Source organism: Myzus persicae, unplaced genomic scaffold (assembly GCF_001856785.1).
Source record: "Myzus persicae strain clone G006 unplaced genomic scaffold, MPER_G0061.0, whole genome shotgun sequence".
Classification (NCBI taxonomy): domain Eukaryota; kingdom Metazoa; phylum Arthropoda; class Insecta; order Hemiptera; family Aphididae; genus Myzus; species Myzus persicae.
Window position 1 is genome coordinate 1 of NW_019100997.1, and position 17,157 is coordinate 17,157.

Consider the following 17,157-nt stretch of genomic DNA (forward strand, 5'->3'; position numbering starts at 1 on the left):
TATGATAAGCATTTAAATTATAAAAATGCATTCCCTAATACTTAACATAGATATCACATAGTAGTTACATTGTGATGGTACTACTACATTCTTTTTGAGACATCACACAGATGAACTTCACAAAACTGGGCGTTAAGCGTCTGTGAGTTGTCTCAGAGTGGTTACTGAGAAAAAATTATTAACTTCTCACTTCACAGTGCGACTGTTATGTGATAGATATGTAACTAGATTTTGCACATAGGGTGTCTATTCACTTTCTATTTTCTAATTTTTTTAGTTATTAAGTCTTATAATTTATTAGGTAATATCTACAACCATAACGATCATATCATACAATTGTGTTCTAGTCAGTTGTCATTACCGCTAGTGCCTACCAACGATTATGATGTAGGTATCGATATTTGAGTTGAAAAATAAAGTTTGCTAGTTATTAAGTCAGTTTAGTAATGTAACAGTAGGTAGTTTAGTGTGTTTCGTTTACCTAGTATTAATAATCTATGTATCATCCACAACAAATAATTTTATCAGGTAGGTATATATGTTATTACTTATTATTATTATCATTATTTATTCGCATTAACAATATGTCAATAAATTCTCGGCAGCAAACGCGGAGCTCATTCGGTGCAAGTGTTTTGTCTTAAATCATGTATATTATTAATTAGGTATTATACATTTATCTAAGGTTTTTGTTGTACAATACATAGATATCTTGAGACTTGAATTATTGGAATGTTACAGCTGATTGAATTATATATATAATATTCCGTACCCATCTATGGTTCATACATACCTAGAGTAATATTATTACTCTATATGGGTTCATATATATATACCTATTGTTAAAGTATGCATTAATCTATGTTAACAATTCATAATTTATTTCTTTCCCTATATCTGCTAAAATATGCGATTAATACATTTCAAACATAATCCTGCATTTTTGAGTTTATATAGATAATTATTGATATCATGCAAGAATCACTAAAATTCGATTTCACAAGTAAGACTTCCGTTTATTAATGTTTTCATAGACCATAGTACGTATTTATTTCTCCGTTTTACATGCAATTTGTAATATTGAGGTATTGCTATAGGTCTATAACTATAGGTTTATACGTTTATCTACTTCTGGTATTTTCGTTATGCAGAATTACAGATATATAATAAATAAAATCAAGAAATCGGGGAATTAATTTTGATGTATTTTGTATATTTAATACATATATACTATAGTAGGTTTCAAATGTACGACACGTCATTGGTGTGAGGTAAATCACTGAAATATTGACGTAATCTGCAGTGCTGAAATTGAATTCAAGATAATGACAATAATTACGATCGAAGACAATGTGGTAGCCTCTGTTTCTAAAGATATTTTACATTTGTTTAAGAAACTTAAAATAATTAATTTTATTATTATGCCCATAATAATGTTGAAATAATATTTTGCAAAATACATTACAGCATATTATCATTATATGATGTTATGATTTATAATATGATATTATATATTATTGTTTTAATGTTAATAAGTGAATAACCTATATGTATGTGTCCACATATCATACACAGCGGTGTAAATAGTTCGTGATATAAATAGCTCACAATTTTTTCTGAAATGATAGGATATACAGTTACCCCGAAAATGTTAGTCCATTACTCCACTCAACTAAACTTTAAATGCCTTAACTCATAAACTATACTATAGTAGTATAAGTGACTAGCCCTAAATTCGAGTATTATATGTATCAAGATATTCAGAAAAATGTTCTACTTTTCAAGATGAAATTAAAACTATACGTTGTCAATGAAAAAAGTTTTCGAAACTTAAATAAACGATTAGGATAGAACATATTAAAAATATATATTTGAAAAAAAATGTTGTTTTTTAACGACTAGAAACCATCGAAAATGTTTTTTTTTTTTTTAAATAAAACTTTTATAAATAATGAGTGGTTGTTAATAATTATCAATTATTGTGATAATTATTTATTACATTGCCGGGTTCACAGGCGCGCCGGACCCGGTGCTGTTCGACGCCAGTCTGGTGGCGTCGTACGATGACATGCTGGACGCAGAATGCGACGAGGACTGCGATCTCGACTGTTCGATGACAGTGTCGCCGACCGGCCGGCGAGCGGCTTACGACGCGTTTCGCAGAGTGCCGGAAATTCGCGTGGCGCAGAACCTGCACCTGTGCGCGTGCGTCGAGCTCAAGCACCGGACGGTGGACACGGACGACGACATCATCGAGCAGACCGCAGAGTTCTGGCTGGGCGGCGGCGGCGGCAGCGATGACGACGACATCAAGGTGAAGGTGTGCAAAACGTTTTTCGCCCGCACCCTGGGACTGCCGGACTCGAGGCTGGAGGCGCTGCTCGAGCCGCGTACCTTCGAATGGTTCTCGAGGCACCGCGACCGCGGCAGATCATTCGGTGACCGCGACAGATCCTCCGGTGACCGCGACAGTGACGATTGCGGCTACGGCGATGCCGACGATGATGGAAATTACTATGATGACTACGAGCACTGCCGACGGCGTTATGCGAGCGGCGTGTTCGGCGACAACGACGAAATCCCCTGCTCAGATTTCGTGCTAAATTCCAGGTAAGCTTGAATGCAACAATACAATACCTCCCTCCACAGTGGTGGGTAAACAGAGGGGAGGGGATAACGTTTTTTTGTTTCATAAGAAAAAATGTAAAATCTTTTATAATATAGAATATATACATAATACGTTGAGTCGTAACTCATAATAATGTATTAAATTCATAAAAAAAAAGTGTATATCCCCCCTCCCATATGAGAAAAATACCAAAATATGCAACTATAGCAATAACTGTACCTTTTGTTCATCTCTTATTATAAAGATGTACTATGTGCAGCAAGTGGAGTATTAGCCTCATTAGTCATTACGTATTAAATGGCATTCAGTCGGTAGAATTCCTTGTCGGTGTACGCGTGCGTGTAGGATGAAGGGTCCGCGGCTTTACAATTTATAATTTCAAACTTTTGATAATTATGCTTAGTGCTTACCCATATAATACATCGATATAACCTAGCTATACATTTATTCCTTTATATTCCTTAAATATTTGTCTAGGAAACATTTGGACAAAAAAAATTCGGCATTCGTTGAAGAAACAGATTCGGACGTAGAAGTATATTTGGACGAAATACCCCATTCGGTCTACAATAGCGTTATACGTCATATTCAAACAATACCGAGGGTGGTGAGTACTTGGATAAGCCAAGAAAACAACCAGGAAGCTTTCAAATTCGAATGTAGTATTAATTGTCATTCTTTGTATTTAAATTATCTGAAAACATCGAAGAAGATGAAAAATAAAGTGAACGAAAAGCAGTTTAAAAAAATATATAATAGATATGTTAAGAAAAGTTTTATGGCATAATTCCGATTAACGTTCTATTTATTCAGTGACAATCAAACACGTTTCTTAATATTTCATATTATTACATATTATAATAATAATTATAATAATAACTAACACAATAATAAAATGTTTTAAATGATACTTATATTATAATATAGCGCATGTGTAAATTATACGGATAATTGTTTATGATACGTAAATAAATATAATTTATGTATTCTACAGTCTATATAATTTTTTTCACTTTTGGAACCACTTTTATAATAATAATAATTTTAACAATAAAATAATTTTTTACGCGTTTAAACGTAGAAAAAGACCTCTCGGCTGAACAGTTAGGTATAAATAAAACATAAAAAAAATTTAAATATAAATATTACGACAATCCCGTTGGTCTAAAAACAATAAACATTTTATAATTATTTGCATATTTTTTAGTTCTAGTTACATTTTATAAAAACGTACCTAATATTAAAAATTATCTGTCTCCCTAAGCGTCCTAAGCACTAGCTTATAGTGTTTACTGGAAAATACGGCACTGAGGGCCAACATTTGGTCACGGGCAGACAGCTTAAAAAAAACTAAATTACATCTATATCTAGAAGTCGTATATAGTTAGAAACACATTTTATATTCGATCGATTAATTTTGGTCTTAAAAAACTTAATAATTTATATGACATTGACCATTATGACTGACTATTTAAAAATGTCTACGGTTAGAACACAGGCTTCAATAGGTACTATAATATAAAAATGCTCCTACAGTTAGTTCTATTTCTTAGTCCACTCTATAGACTATAGTAGCAATTAGCAACAGTAGGTACCCACTAGAACTTAGAAGTCTTTAGATCACTAAACAGTCGTCACTCAGCACTCGTAGGTCGTTTGTCATACAATATGATCTAAGTTGCAGAAGAGTGTTTGAAAAACCGCCATTTATCGCTACCATCTTTTATCATTATCGTAGCATACTTCAGACTTATATGTTATCATTAATTACGTTTCTATTTTATTGCTGATAAACACTTCAATAAAACACGTGTGGTACTAAACAGACTGACTAGTGACTGAGCCGCTGAGGTAATACGCGATAATAGTATTATACTCATAAATTCATAACGCATAAGCATTAGTATACTTGTCTGTCAGCATGCTCATAAATCATAATAAATAACAGTATCGCATATTTTTAATTTATCTAATATACCTATTTTCAATTTTGTTAGGTACCTAATTTGGACATAAGTTTTGTTTTGTTTCCTTAAAATGGCTGTTATTCAAAGAGTTGTGTATGTATTTGAACAAATAATTAATTTTCATTGTTTTTAATCGAAATCATATTTTCATAGGAAACCGAGGACAAAACGAGGTAAAAGAATTTTGCTTAAAAAAGAACCTAAGATTATAGAGAACACCAAACATTGCGTGTTTATTCCTGGCCGTAAATCATCTTTATTAGTCAGTAGCTGCATGAAAGATTTGGTAAGTTTGAATCAAATAATGTTAAATGGTTTGATTTATAAGTAATTTTAAATAGCTGAAACTCAAAAAGCCAGATGCAGTCATGTTAACCCACAAAAACGATATTCTACCATTTGACGATGCCGTGCAAATTGAAAAATTATTGCAGAAGCATGATTCATCCTTATTTTTTTTCTCATCACACAATAAGAAAAGACCAAACAATTTGGTACTTGGTAAGTAATGAGTGACATAATATAAAAAATGTCACAGCATTTAAACATAAATAATATGTAATCTAAATTATTAATTGCATACTTGTATTTAGTATGTAACAATAAGGCATTGGGTGTAGACGTGCAGTAAACACATCCTATGATAAATGTCTTATTTTATTTGATAATTAAATATTAAGTTACATTTTATAAGTATGTTTATCACTAGCATGCCTTGTATTGAAAATTACTCATAGATGTTTGAAATTGTAACAATATTTTGAATTTTCTACTTCGAGTATTACTTTTTAAACAATTGCATCATTATTTGTTTTACAGGCCGTACTTATGACCAACACATATTAGATATGTTTGAATTAGGTATCGAATCATACAAAGGATGTAGTGAATTTAAAGGTTTATCTGAAATCTCAGCTGGTGTAAAACCAGTTTTGGTTTTCTTAGGTGAACAATTTGACAGTGATCAACAACTTAAACGTGTACGCAATTTATTCATTGATATGTTCCAAAGACAGCCACTCAAACAGATAAGACCAAATGGTATTGAACATGTCATGTCTTTCACAGCAGTTGATAGTAAAATACTATTACGTTCTTATAGGTAGTTTTGATACAATTTTCTATTAATAGCGTGAAATACTTATGTTTTTTTTTATTATTATTTTTTATTAGGACAGTTTTGTCAAAAACCAGTTTAAAAACCCCACGTGTTGAGCTCCATGAAGTTGGTCCATCTGTTGATTTTGTAGTCAGGAGAGATCGTATGGCTAGTGCTGATCTATTCAAAACTGCATGCAAAAGACCTAATATTAAGGTATACATTTTAGGAATTACACAAATGTATAGTTTTTATACAACTTAAATTTATATTTTTATGTTTAGGGTAAAAAAATCAAGAGTGTACGTCGTGACAATTTCGGATCCAAACTGGGTCGTCTGCATATGACGAAACAGGATGTGAACACATTGCAGACAAGGAAGATGAAGGGTTTGAAGAAAACTTATGCGGAAAGGAAAATGAAGAGGAAGAGCGATGAAGTTAAAAATGGACCAGCAGTTAAAAAACCTAAAGTTGCAACTCAAAGTAAAAAATTGAAGAAATTTAGTAAAAAAGGAAGGAAATTGAGAGGTGGACAAGTTTAACAATTTTTTTTAAATTTTTATAATTAATTTATAATAATAAGAAATAAAATTTATAAAAATTCATTGTTATTAAAATTTAAAAAAAAATATGTTTAACACTACTTTTCTGTGCATATTAACATTGGTATGATAACGCACATATTTTGTAGTTTGATGAGCATAAGAATAATATGTATGGCAAAATTATCTGTTTAACATATAACTTTAAGAGGAACAGTCATGTTGCGTATAGTTTTCACTGCAATTAATTTTGAACATTCTGTGGATACAGCCATCCAACTATACTTTCCGATAGGAAATACTTCTTCCAATGTCTTTTGGAAAGTGACCAATAATGATAAACATAAACCATCATTGGAGCCTTCTGGTTGGCCACAATGTTCAATGCTCAATACTCCGTGAGGTTTATGCAGAGCTACATCAGCACCAAATATTTCCTAAAAATGTAATAATAATTATAATAATTCCTCTTATAGTAAAACATGTGCAATTACAGTCATAAACTTGCGTAATGTCGAATGCAAGTTCCGATTGTGATTGATTTCACACATCGGGAAGTGGGCTTGAGTTTTTTCTGACATAAGCACATATAATTTTGCACTGAAACAAATAAATAACCATTAATGAGGTAGGTATTACAATTGATACATTTAACCCACCTAGTTTTTTGTCTAGCACAGATGAGAAGACGTAACAAAAGTTTTTTATGAGGTTTAATAACAGGCAAGAGGTTATGATGCCAATCATTTCGAACCTTATGCTTAGCTACTTTATTAAAAGCTCGACCACATTCAATCAATGGTATAATGTCATTGGAACGAAGAGTAACCTAAAGTAGAAAAATATGATAATAATTCATTATACTTCTATACTTGACTCTAGCTTGTCATACTTCAGAAATATTTTTAATCCATTTGGCTTGTAGAGATTCACTATCAGCTTGAGCTGGTGTTTTTAAACAACCGCCAGTAACGTTTCCAGTGAAAATAAATCGAAACCACGCTTTAGACGCAGCTTCAACGGTCAACAATGTATCAAGTTCCATTTCTAATCCTGTTTCTTCTAAGCATTCTCTTTTGACAGCATCCTATTAAGTAGCACATTTTTAATTTTGTTAATGTTCAATTGTCTAATCATATTTTTTATGTGTAACAGACATGTAAATTCTCCCCAGGTTCAACGCGACCCGCTGGTAGGTACCATTGACCAGCACAAGTACTTTTTGCTTCTTGCATCATGAGCACTTCATCCTCGCTGTTGACTAGTACTACTAACACAATATAAGTAACTGTGCTTTTTGTGACTGGTACATAGTCAGACGGCCCAATGGGTGTTACACCCTTAGCCACTAAAAATAAAAAAGTTTGTTTATTTTAATTAACAGTATATTTAAATAACATACTACACAGTACCGTCTTAATGCCCAGGAGCAACTAAAATATTTTCCCCTTTGCTTCTAATAATATTCAGTTTAATACGAATGTATGTATGAGATAGTAATGAATCAAGTGTAAAATTAAATTGTCAAATAATGGTAGCTCATCTTGTACATTCATACAGGATATCACAATCTTTCAAACAATTATTCTAATTATTTTACAGCAATACCTCACCCTTTTAATTGTTTTACAACGTTCGATCGTGTCAACAACAATTATTTTTAATTATAAGCCACTATTAAACCATGTCATTACCGCAAGCTTCGTTTTGATCAGCCAGCGTGAAGTCGCATAACTCATCGTTTTCGTCCAAAGCTTCGCCACGCAACAACTTCATGACCGTTGCTTCTAACATTGCCATCGTGTAAACGTCGATCGATAACCGCAGTGTAAAGCGTTCTCCGGACGAAATACTTTGATTAATTATTATGACCTACGTGTCATGGGGCCGATGCACGGAGTAACTGATTTCATTATTTTCATATCAAAAAGAGAAATCGCGGTACAACGTAGTAGCGCTCGGGGGATGATTTACGCGGTCGTCAAATGGCCTTGGACCGAATACCTATGGTATGCGACAGGTAGGGTCTAGGGGTGCAGTGGGTGCACGAACACCTCTTCGCCTTGGTCTGGCGTTCGATCTATTGTCATCGTAGTTTGCTATTTGCTCACTGCCGGGCACTGCTGCGTCATACGTGTACCATGTACATAGTACTTACCAATATACCATAAATCATGTATTCGTGTTCAGTTTTATTGTGATTTGTGATCGACGTGATCTCCAACGTTAACGGAAGAGTAGGAGGAAAAGAAGTAGAAATTAAGAAGGGGTTTAGATTAGCGCCTCAGTGGTCAGATACTGTAGTATTAGATTTAGATATCACTAGTGCTCAGTGTTCAGTCCTTCAGATGGGTATCTATACGGAATTCAGATCTCCGGATCCCAGAAACGTGATAACAGTAATAAATTCGATTTTTGGTGGATCAAACGCATAGATAATAAATATCAACACAGAATAAAAATATCAAGGATTAATCAAAGAATAGATTGATAGATCTATTCTGTGGATTATTAATGAATAAGTTTTATCCTTGATAAATATTATATATCTTATCTTTAATTTATGCGTTAGAATATTGTAAAATATTGGCATAAGCACTTTTTCTGAAATTCAATAGAAACAAAACTTAAATAATTATAAACGATTATTATTAAAAAATATTATTTATCTTTTACTTAGAGAGTGTTTAATATTATTCATGACTAAATTTACATTTACTTATAGCCGAATGAAGTCACCGTATGAGTGGTGTAACCTTTCCAATTTCCTTTTCTTTCATAATATTATTAATAGGTAATAGCTTTGGACTAAGATATATATATATATATTTATATCTTAGTCCGTGGTAATAACTAAGAATTTCTGCATCTAGGCCACGAATCTAGAATCGGAGCTAGGCATTATTTCGAAGCATAGCCCTATTAACTTTAGTTAATAGGTATATGATTCGTAGTTACAACTGTGCTACAACTTATTCTTCACTGTGGCAACACTGTAACTCTAATAAATTGTATTCAAACAGTCCGTTAAAAATTATGAGATAGAGTGATAGACCATGGTTTATTGCCCATTGGACATAAAATAAATTTTAATACGCAATTATTTTCCCATGTCTTGTGTTTCCATTGAGCATTTTTGACACGGTGGTATTAATACAAATTATATATATTGTTATTTATTATAATAAAAAAATATTTTTCTGTGAGCCAGTTGAATAGTAGCTGATGCTCGTTTATCGTTGTCATAATTAATCTTAAGAACTGTAGTCTGAGAAGTGTAAAACTGTAAATAGAGGTTGCTCGTTGTTCACAAAGCACAGTTGAGATTTTGAGAACATTTTCTGCAAACTATAGAAGTCGCCATTCTCTATTTAATCAGCAGGTAGGTACCTACCAATTTTCCAAGTTGCAAGTACTGGAATATTGATTTTTACAGGATTACCGACGTTAAAAATGTATTCACTTATTCATGACTGAATGTGTTCATTTTAGGTATGTCGAACTTTGTGGAAATTCCGGATCCGCGATCTCCTACCACAGCCTTTGTCAGAACTCCGTTACGAGTAAGTTCACTGCGTCCTACTTTTTTTAAATATTAACCAGTCATATAGTAGTCGCCATATGATCAGATAGCTGCACTTCATTTTGATACTTTTATTTTAAATGTTATACCTATATTATATTTTCACATCAATTGCCGGGTTGCATGAACGATCACTAAACGTTTAACCAATCAATAGTGAACTAATGGTCCCTTAAACAAGATTTAATGACCCATGATAGGTCCATTAAATTTTATTGAACCATTACATTAATAAATTTTTTCATGCAACCCGGCATAGGTATTTAAGAATTGACTCACCTTTTAATCATAATATTACAATCAATAAAACCCGATAAGAAATGTCTAAAATCAAACTACTATGGTACTTATAATATTGATATCAAATAAATAGGTATGCAATTTAAACCTATTTTGTAAAATGTGACAATCTTAGTTTATCATTTGATTATTTTTTTATTAGGTCTTGTAAATATGATCTTAAATACTAATTTGCATTAATACTGTTTATAATTATGAATAAAATAAAATCATTTGTATTTTAAATTTGTATTGCTCCATCATGACCAAGTTGCGACTGCCATAATATAATAAAATGGATTAAATAACGAAGTACCTATGGTTTTGTAACTAATTTTTTTATTTCTATAACAATGAACAGGTAATCAAATTGATTATCGACGAAGAAAATATATCGACAGAGACAAGAATAAACAATGAATTATTTGAAAACACTTTGTCTGAAAATCTGCTGATGTCAACACCAACTGTCAGTAATACTTGTGATACAGATGATTCATTCCATTCAGCAGTTGGTGAAAATGATAAAGAACCTCTGATAAACAGTACAGACTCTAAAGGAGTGAAAGACAGCAGTAAGAAAAATAGGAGAGCACTGGGATGCATTAAAAATCGTCAAATGATTGAAACACCTAAGACGGATATGCGTCGTAAACTTTGGCGTAACATGGAGGATGAACGAGTAAAAAAAGGAATTAATAATGGAGTTGAAAATACACCACCATTACCCTTTATGGACTTAACTGCTTCAGCTCCTCCAAAACTATATAGACACCGCAAGTTTACATGAGGTTATTTTTTATTTTAAATATTTAATTTAATTTTCATCAAAATTTGATTTAAATTCCACATAAAATTTCCAATTTGTCATTTTATTATATCTTTACTTTAACTGATGTAACCCATTCTCACTTTATATACAAATTGAATTTTTTTTCATTAATATTTGTAATATACCAGCACATGTACATTTTTTTATGCCTAAAGTCAATATAATTAATAAGGTCAATATATATTTATTTTTATAAATTATTATTTCATTTAGTAAAAATCAATGAAATATTATGTTTGTGTGTAATATGTTTGGGTTAATATTTTTTAACATGAGTTGAAATCAAGTATGGTGGCATATACAAATTACCACTGCCTCTACTCATACAACACTGCAACAACTTCAGTGTACAAACACTATTAGTATTATCAAGAATAGGAAGTAGACTTGTACAAAAAAATTAAATACTTATCACTTAATAACATATTAAAAAAAATATAGATGATAATATTTTTAAGTATATGACAAGTTTTATTTTTTATTATTATTTGACTTGTAAATTTAAATTTTAAAATTGTTTTGAAACAATATTTAGGTAAATCAATGTCTTAACTTTAAAAATATTATTTTTATATTATCATTTTTGTTATGGGTTATTTAATCCAAAATTACTAAAAACAAAAAAAAAAATGATGCTGCGTAAATGTGTTTTGTTAATCTTGCTTTCATTGGATTTATTCTGGGCTAATTTATGCTGCACAATATGTCAGCAACAGCTGTATAATTAATTTATATTATGTTAGAATTTTAAACCCCAAAATAAAATAAAAAATTAGTTGTCACTTGTCAATAATCTAAATAGTAGTCAATTATATTGATATTTGTAGTTTTAAAATTAGTTAGGTACTACTGAATTTTCAGAAATTTGTTATTTTTCCGATTTCCAACTTCAAAATATAATATATTATCTAAATGTATACTTATTATGACTTTTTTTTTGAGCCCTCATGAGGGATTTATTTAAGACAAGATGGTAGAATAAATTTTTATAAACATGAATATTATACAGGATTGTCAAATAGTATAATTTTTAATAATGTAGGCAAAATATTATATTGGAATAGATATTTCATATGAACATATAAAATATTTAATTTTTGTTGACAATAAATTACGCAAAAATCTATTAACAATTTTAAGCAGTTAAATATAGGTATTATTTAATTTAATTTTACACAGAATAGAATAATAATCGTTCTTATTAGAAGTACAGGAAAATAATCGGATTGAATTCTAAAATGAAATATTCTATAAAATTGATATTTAAGGTTAATCATTAATATTAATTTTCCATGTAGGAAAATGTGTTCTTTACACATAAAGAATATAATAATTATTAAGATGAAGACGGAAGTACTTGTATGTGGAATTTACATGACGGCATTCTAATTATTTCAACTGTTACAATGCTTGAAATGCCAAAATTTTCTAGAGCTCCTCGAATCAGACCACATGTAAACGTAGCATACTATAAAAAAATTATGCAAAAGTAAGTAGGATAAAAATCTTAACAGTATAATGAACGTTCATATATTTTATATTAATTTACTTTTGGTGCAGATTTAAGGTACTGCGTTCCATTTGACAGTTTGCTGAAAAAGCGAAATTCGTTGTCGTGCAATACGTAGACACCTTGATGATTGGTTCGTAAATTATCCACTTGCTTTTTATACACACATGACCAAAAGTCTGTGCATATAAATTTTAAAACTTCTAGCTCTTCTTTGTATCTTGGCAGTTCTTTTGTTATTCTAAGTAGAAAGGAGATGGTTTCACAAAAACATCTGATAGTACTAGAATAAAATTTACCTTTCAATCAGCCGCCAACCACAAGAATAACCCAAGTGTTCTAATATTGATAAATCTTCATCCTATACAAACAATTAGGTTGTGGTAATTCTGACGAAAATATATTTAATTCAGTTCTTATGTAAAACACATTAAATTGTATTATTTTATGCGTTAGGTGTACAATAATTACCTCAGAGGACTTGGACACTAAATATGATACAATTTCTGAGTGTAACATATCGAATAGAACGTCTTCGGCAGACATTTCTCTATAGATACTATAACAAGAACCAAATTTTATATTGTCGTTTTGCAATCTTGCTGTGTTTAGTTTACACTGCACTTCATGTAACTGTACACAATTAATAGGTTGTAGTTATTAACACTGTAAATAAGACTGACGATTAAATGCTTGTTCTATACTTTACAAACCTACAAGTTAGTAATTACTAATTACTAATTAGCATTTAGCAATATCACAACATTGAATATGGGTACTATCACAGAAGTACTGAATTATGTTATTCTGTGATACTGTGTGGTAATATTATCAGATAACAACGGGTTTTTGACTTTTTTGCTTCATCAGTTGGATTTGGATGTGGACCACGATTAAAGATATTTATTTATTTTATTTATTTAATCGTGATGTGGACCCATGAATCATGATTAACTAATGAAGTTAGCTAATCATGCTTGGACCATTATGGGATATTACAATTAAATGTTTTTTTATTTAAATTATTATAATATGGACCAAAAAATAAGATTGAATAATAGAAATGTTTGTTGATAATACCACTGAGGCACAGAAAAAAGGGAACAAAATAATAATTGGTAGCTGGTAGATATTGTGCTTCTATTATTCGGTGCCCTGCGATGTTTGGGGATTTGAATTCAATGATTTAAAATTATTGTACATATTCAGTACCTATACCAAAAACGATTTTAAGGAAGTTCTGTCAGCCTATATTACTATAAGACAATGTTATGATATTATTGCTATTAAGTAGGTGGGTACCTAATATATTTTACTATTAGTAAAACAATAGGTTGAATTAATTGTTGCCGGAAACATTTCATTTGATATTTGTACTGGGTCCAGTGGCGAATGCTGACTCCGATGTATGGACATGCTCAATTATCATAACGTATTATAGTTATATTTAATTTATAATTAATAAATAATACACACATTTGTATGCATTTATAAATAAGACTTTAATTGAGTATGTTATACAATAATTCCAAAATGATTCAGAATCATTTTTCGTACTTCTTGCAGTTTAATTATAATTTCACTAACATTTTTTATACAATATGCTATATCCATAGCTTTAGAGCTGAAGTATATCAAAAAGAACATCAGCGTATGAAAATATTGTTGAAAATATATTTACTAAAAACTTTGATAAAAACTTAAAAAAAAAATTAAAAAACTCTGGGAAATCAAAATTGAACCCCTAGCCCAATCGTCAGAGTTTTCATGTAAGTGCTCGATAAATAATAACAGCATATCGTAATTTTCTTTTATGGTGTTCACGAGTCTTGAAGTAAAATTCTACCTCGTTGGTACTACTGAAGGAAACTTTCTTTTAAGGAAATTCTGGAGAACATTTGTCCGTCTTGAAGATTTAGAAAAAAAAGCTGTTAAACTAGACATTGTTTGGAAAAAAATCCTGCACTCTTTAATATTTGAAGCTGGCTGTTGAAGAGTTAAATTTAACATATAGCTGTAATAATAATGAACAAAAAATGCACAAGGGTATAATTCTTTAACTTTAAAATTTTAACCATTATTTTGCTCAGACATAATAGCGGCGCTATTGTATGTTTGGGCTATAAGCTTTGACTGATATTAAAATTATTTTAACATGTTCAAATAATGCTGTGGCAGATTAATTATTGTTAACATCAGTAAAACGAAGAAATCTTTCTTGAGTATCTCCATTTTTATCTACAAAGAGGAGTATAACAGTAGAAAGTTGAAATTTATTTATTTTTTTATCAGATGTTTCGTCCAAAATATTAGCTTAATCTAGTTCATCTTTTAATCGGCGATTAATGTACCAATGGAAGCAATTGTGTCATTTTGAATCGTAGATGACGTACCTCGAAGTATTGTCGATTCTTTTAAGTGATTGTCTAGAATAGGATCATACTAACGGATTAATTCTAGAAATTCTAAATAATTACCCCTGTAGCAGTGTAGCCCTGTTGATAGATGCACTAGATTCATCATGACCACGAAGAGGTAATTCTTGTTTAACTAAAAACACACAGCATCTATCATACGTTTCAAAATTGCACGATTTTTAAAAACTTTTTCATAATGCATTAAATCACAAGTTTTTTTTATTCGTCAAGTAGGTAATCAATTCGATTTCTTCCAAAAGTGTTTATTTGAAAAAAAATATTTTATATGATGATTAATTGATTTCTCTCATGTCTACATATCGCTGAAGTTAATGTATTTAAATTATCAAAACCAACTTTTCGCCAATCACCATTTTCTGTTGAAAATAATAAACATGGCCAACAGTTAAGTTATTTTAATACACAAGAACCCGTCTAGTATTATCATTTTACATTTATCATAGGTACTGTACTACTGTGAAATATTAAAATGTCGAATATATTCTTTTTTTTTTTTATCTTTTTGAATACTTGTAAGATTAGAAATTACCGGACAAGGCCAGTTTTAATAATTTCACTTTTTTTCAGAAATAGATCTCTTTGGAAAGTCTTAGAAATCAAGTATCTTATAACACATTCAGTTTCTACAATAGCCATAATACTATTTAAAATAATATAGTTATTATAGTACTAAACACTATTAAAAAATAGCACAATACAACAAAACGAAGAAAAATTGTCATATACTCGTACGCGCAAATTGCATGCATAAAGACATAGACGAAGCGCATGAGAAATGAGAATGAGCATGCCCCGGGTGGTTACTACCTTGCGCACACATCCATCGCACGCTTTGCCATTAAATGTTATAATAAAGATAAACACAAATCGATGACATTATTGTTATACATTGTGCTGCTTTTAAAATACGTAGATAATAAAATATTGATTTTAAAATAATTTTTATAATTTTATTAATAAAGTTTTTGTCCCTACTCCCTAAAGCCTAAAGGTGCGTTTACATTAGAGCCGGCGACACTGTACTCGCATCGATAACGTACATACACATCGTAAATTCGTAACATAATATGTTCGTGTTCGTGTTCGCGAGTCGTCTCGTTTGTGTTCTAGTCACTAGAATCTAGTGTGTCAGGATGTTTACACTCGCATTTGCCCAAATATTTTGCGCGCCCTTGATCCAACAGTTTTTCGTTGCTGTTCACTGTAGTATATGTCGTGTAATTATGTCCAATTCACAAGTGTTCGCCATCTGTACTGCTTTTATTTTGAAGCATTCAACATTGAAAAAAGGAAAGCAGAAAACGAAAAGAAAGAAGATGGTGGCAAACAAATGTTTTAAGGGGCCTTAATATAATAATATCTATAGCGGATCTAGTTAATTAATGACCTCAGGTCTCGGGAAATTAGCGGACAATTTAACAATTTTATTCGGATGTCATCAATTGACTTTGAACATCTTATTGGTAATCTCGTCAATTTATCAAAAACAATTGATCGCAAAACTAAAAATTATATTATGATTATATTATTGATATCTTATTATTTAAATAAAAAGGTAAAATAAAATTGATAAATTAATAGCTATACATTATTAATTAAATACATTTAAAAAAAATGTCGAACAAAATTGCTAATAAAATGTCCATAAATTATATTTAGGATCATTTAAAACAGTAAAATTGTACATAGAATATTAAAATATAAAATATAAATATATAAATAATATAAAATATTCTGAAAAAATTTTGAAGAACAAAAAATTTGAAAAGAAAATTTTGTAAAAAAAAAGTAAGAGGTATTTGTTCAATCACCGAAAACATATCAACTACTGTTCTTTGTTTATATTAATTGAAGGCCATTGACTCTATGCTGTATTGCTTTTGGGTTCAAGAGAACGAATATGTGGCAGATATGGTTGCTGGACATTACAAATGTTTTTAAAAATTTGATCTAACGTTAAATTATTGAAAAAAAATTTTAAGGGGATTATGGGCACAAACAGGCAAATGAATTGTAAGAATCAAAATAAAAAAAATTATAAAAAACTATGATAGAATATAAATTTAAAAATAAAAATGGGAAGGACGGCATGGGCGCCCGCAGGCAAATGTGTTTTAAGAATCAAAAAAAAATATGTATGAAAAAATGTGCATTAAAAACAAATATTAAAAACTGCAGTCTACATTATCAGTATTCCTAAACTCATGGTTTCATTTACAATTATTAGATAATGAAATAATGCATATTTGTAAGAAACTAACTTTTTATCAAAATT

At 30.5% G+C, this 17,157-nt stretch overlaps 4 protein-coding genes across 5 annotated transcripts; 2 read left to right on the forward strand and 2 right to left on the reverse strand.

Annotated features, from left to right (window-relative positions):
- The first annotated feature begins 4,418 nt into the window (after window positions 1–4,418).
- On the forward strand, window positions 4,419–6,303 carry LOC111027200 (ribosome production factor 2 homolog). 2 transcript variants are annotated; one of them, XM_022305459.1, is made up of 7 exons: window positions 4,419–4,480; window positions 4,627–4,689; window positions 4,750–4,882; window positions 4,938–5,097; window positions 5,416–5,698; window positions 5,770–5,911; window positions 5,980–6,303. In XM_022305459.1, the coding sequence occupies exons 2-7, from the start codon at window positions 4,667–4,669 to the stop codon at window positions 6,238–6,240; spliced, it is 1,002 nt and encodes a 333-aa protein (XP_022161151.1). In that variant the 5' UTR covers window positions 4,419–4,480; window positions 4,627–4,666; the 3' UTR covers window positions 6,241–6,303. The 2 variants fall into 2 exon arrangements, with proteins under 2 accessions (XP_022161151.1, XP_022161150.1); XM_022305458.1 differs by having other exon boundaries at window positions 4,424–4,689.
- Window positions 6,285–8,738, reverse strand: LOC111027198 (8-oxo-dGDP phosphatase NUDT18). The gene is made up of 6 exons (XM_022305457.1): window positions 7,935–8,738; window positions 7,398–7,588; window positions 7,133–7,327; window positions 6,900–7,069; window positions 6,735–6,840; window positions 6,285–6,677 (listed from the first exon to the last, which is right to left on the reverse strand). Exons 1-6 carry the CDS (start codon window positions 8,038–8,040, stop codon window positions 6,432–6,434), a joined length of 1,014 nt encoding a protein of 337 aa, XP_022161149.1. The 5' UTR covers window positions 8,041–8,738; the 3' UTR covers window positions 6,285–6,431.
- A 260-nt stretch (window positions 8,739–8,998) lies between these two features.
- Window positions 8,999–11,076, forward strand: LOC111027201. Its single transcript, XM_022305460.1, has 3 exons — window positions 8,999–9,622; window positions 9,733–9,803; window positions 10,464–11,076. The coding sequence occupies exons 2-3, from the start codon at window positions 9,735–9,737 to the stop codon at window positions 10,890–10,892; spliced, it is 498 nt and encodes a 165-aa protein (XP_022161152.1). The 5' UTR covers window positions 8,999–9,622; window positions 9,733–9,734; the 3' UTR covers window positions 10,893–11,076.
- A 991-nt stretch (window positions 11,077–12,067) lies between these two features.
- Window positions 12,068–13,238, reverse strand: LOC111027202 (trafficking protein particle complex subunit 6B). Its single transcript, XM_022305461.1, has 4 exons — window positions 12,916–13,238; window positions 12,744–12,805; window positions 12,484–12,685; window positions 12,068–12,402 (listed from the first exon to the last, which is right to left on the reverse strand). The coding sequence occupies exons 1-4, from the start codon at window positions 12,988–12,990 to the stop codon at window positions 12,271–12,273; spliced, it is 471 nt and encodes a 156-aa protein (XP_022161153.1). The 5' UTR covers window positions 12,991–13,238; the 3' UTR covers window positions 12,068–12,270.
- Between the last annotated feature and the right edge of the window lie 3,919 nt (window positions 13,239–17,157).

Coding starts and splice junctions, on each gene's coding strand:
- LOC111027200 (XM_022305459.1), top strand. CDS start 4,667: ATGGCTGTTATTCAAAGAGTTGT. Junction 5,098..5,415: donor ACCAAACAATTTGGTACTTG/GTAAGTAATGAG, acceptor TTTGTTTTACAG/GCCGTACTTATGACCAACAC. Junction 5,699..5,769: donor ATACTATTACGTTCTTATAG/GTAGTTTTGATA, acceptor ATTTTTTATTAG/GACAGTTTTGTCAAAAACCA.
- LOC111027198 (XM_022305457.1), bottom strand. CDS start 8,040: ATGGCAATGTTAGAAGCAACGGTCATGAAGTTGTTGCGTGGCGAAGCT. Junction 7,589..7,934: donor TGATCAAAACGAAGCTTGCG/GTAATGACATGG, acceptor TTTTATTTTTAG/TGGCTAAGGGTGTAACACCC. Junction 6,841..6,899: donor TGTGCTAGACAAAAAACTAG/GTGGGTTAAATG, acceptor TATTTGTTTCAG/TGCAAAATTATATGTGCTTA.
- LOC111027201 (XM_022305460.1), top strand. CDS start 9,735: ATGTCGAACTTTGTGGAAATTCCGGATCCGCGATCTCCTACCACAGCC. Junction 9,804..10,463: donor TTGTCAGAACTCCGTTACGA/GTAAGTTCACTG, acceptor AACAATGAACAG/GTAATCAAATTGATTATCGA.
- LOC111027202 (XM_022305461.1), bottom strand. CDS start 12,990: ATGTCTGCCGAAGACGTTCTATTCGATATGTTACACTCAGAAATTGTA. Junction 12,806..12,915: donor TAGTGTCCAAGTCCTCTGAG/GTAATTATTGTA, acceptor TTGTTTGTATAG/GATGAAGATTTATCAATATT. Junction 12,403..12,483: donor ACCTTAAATCTGCACCAAAA/GTAAATTAATAT, acceptor ATTTTTTTATAG/TATGCTACGTTTACATGTGG.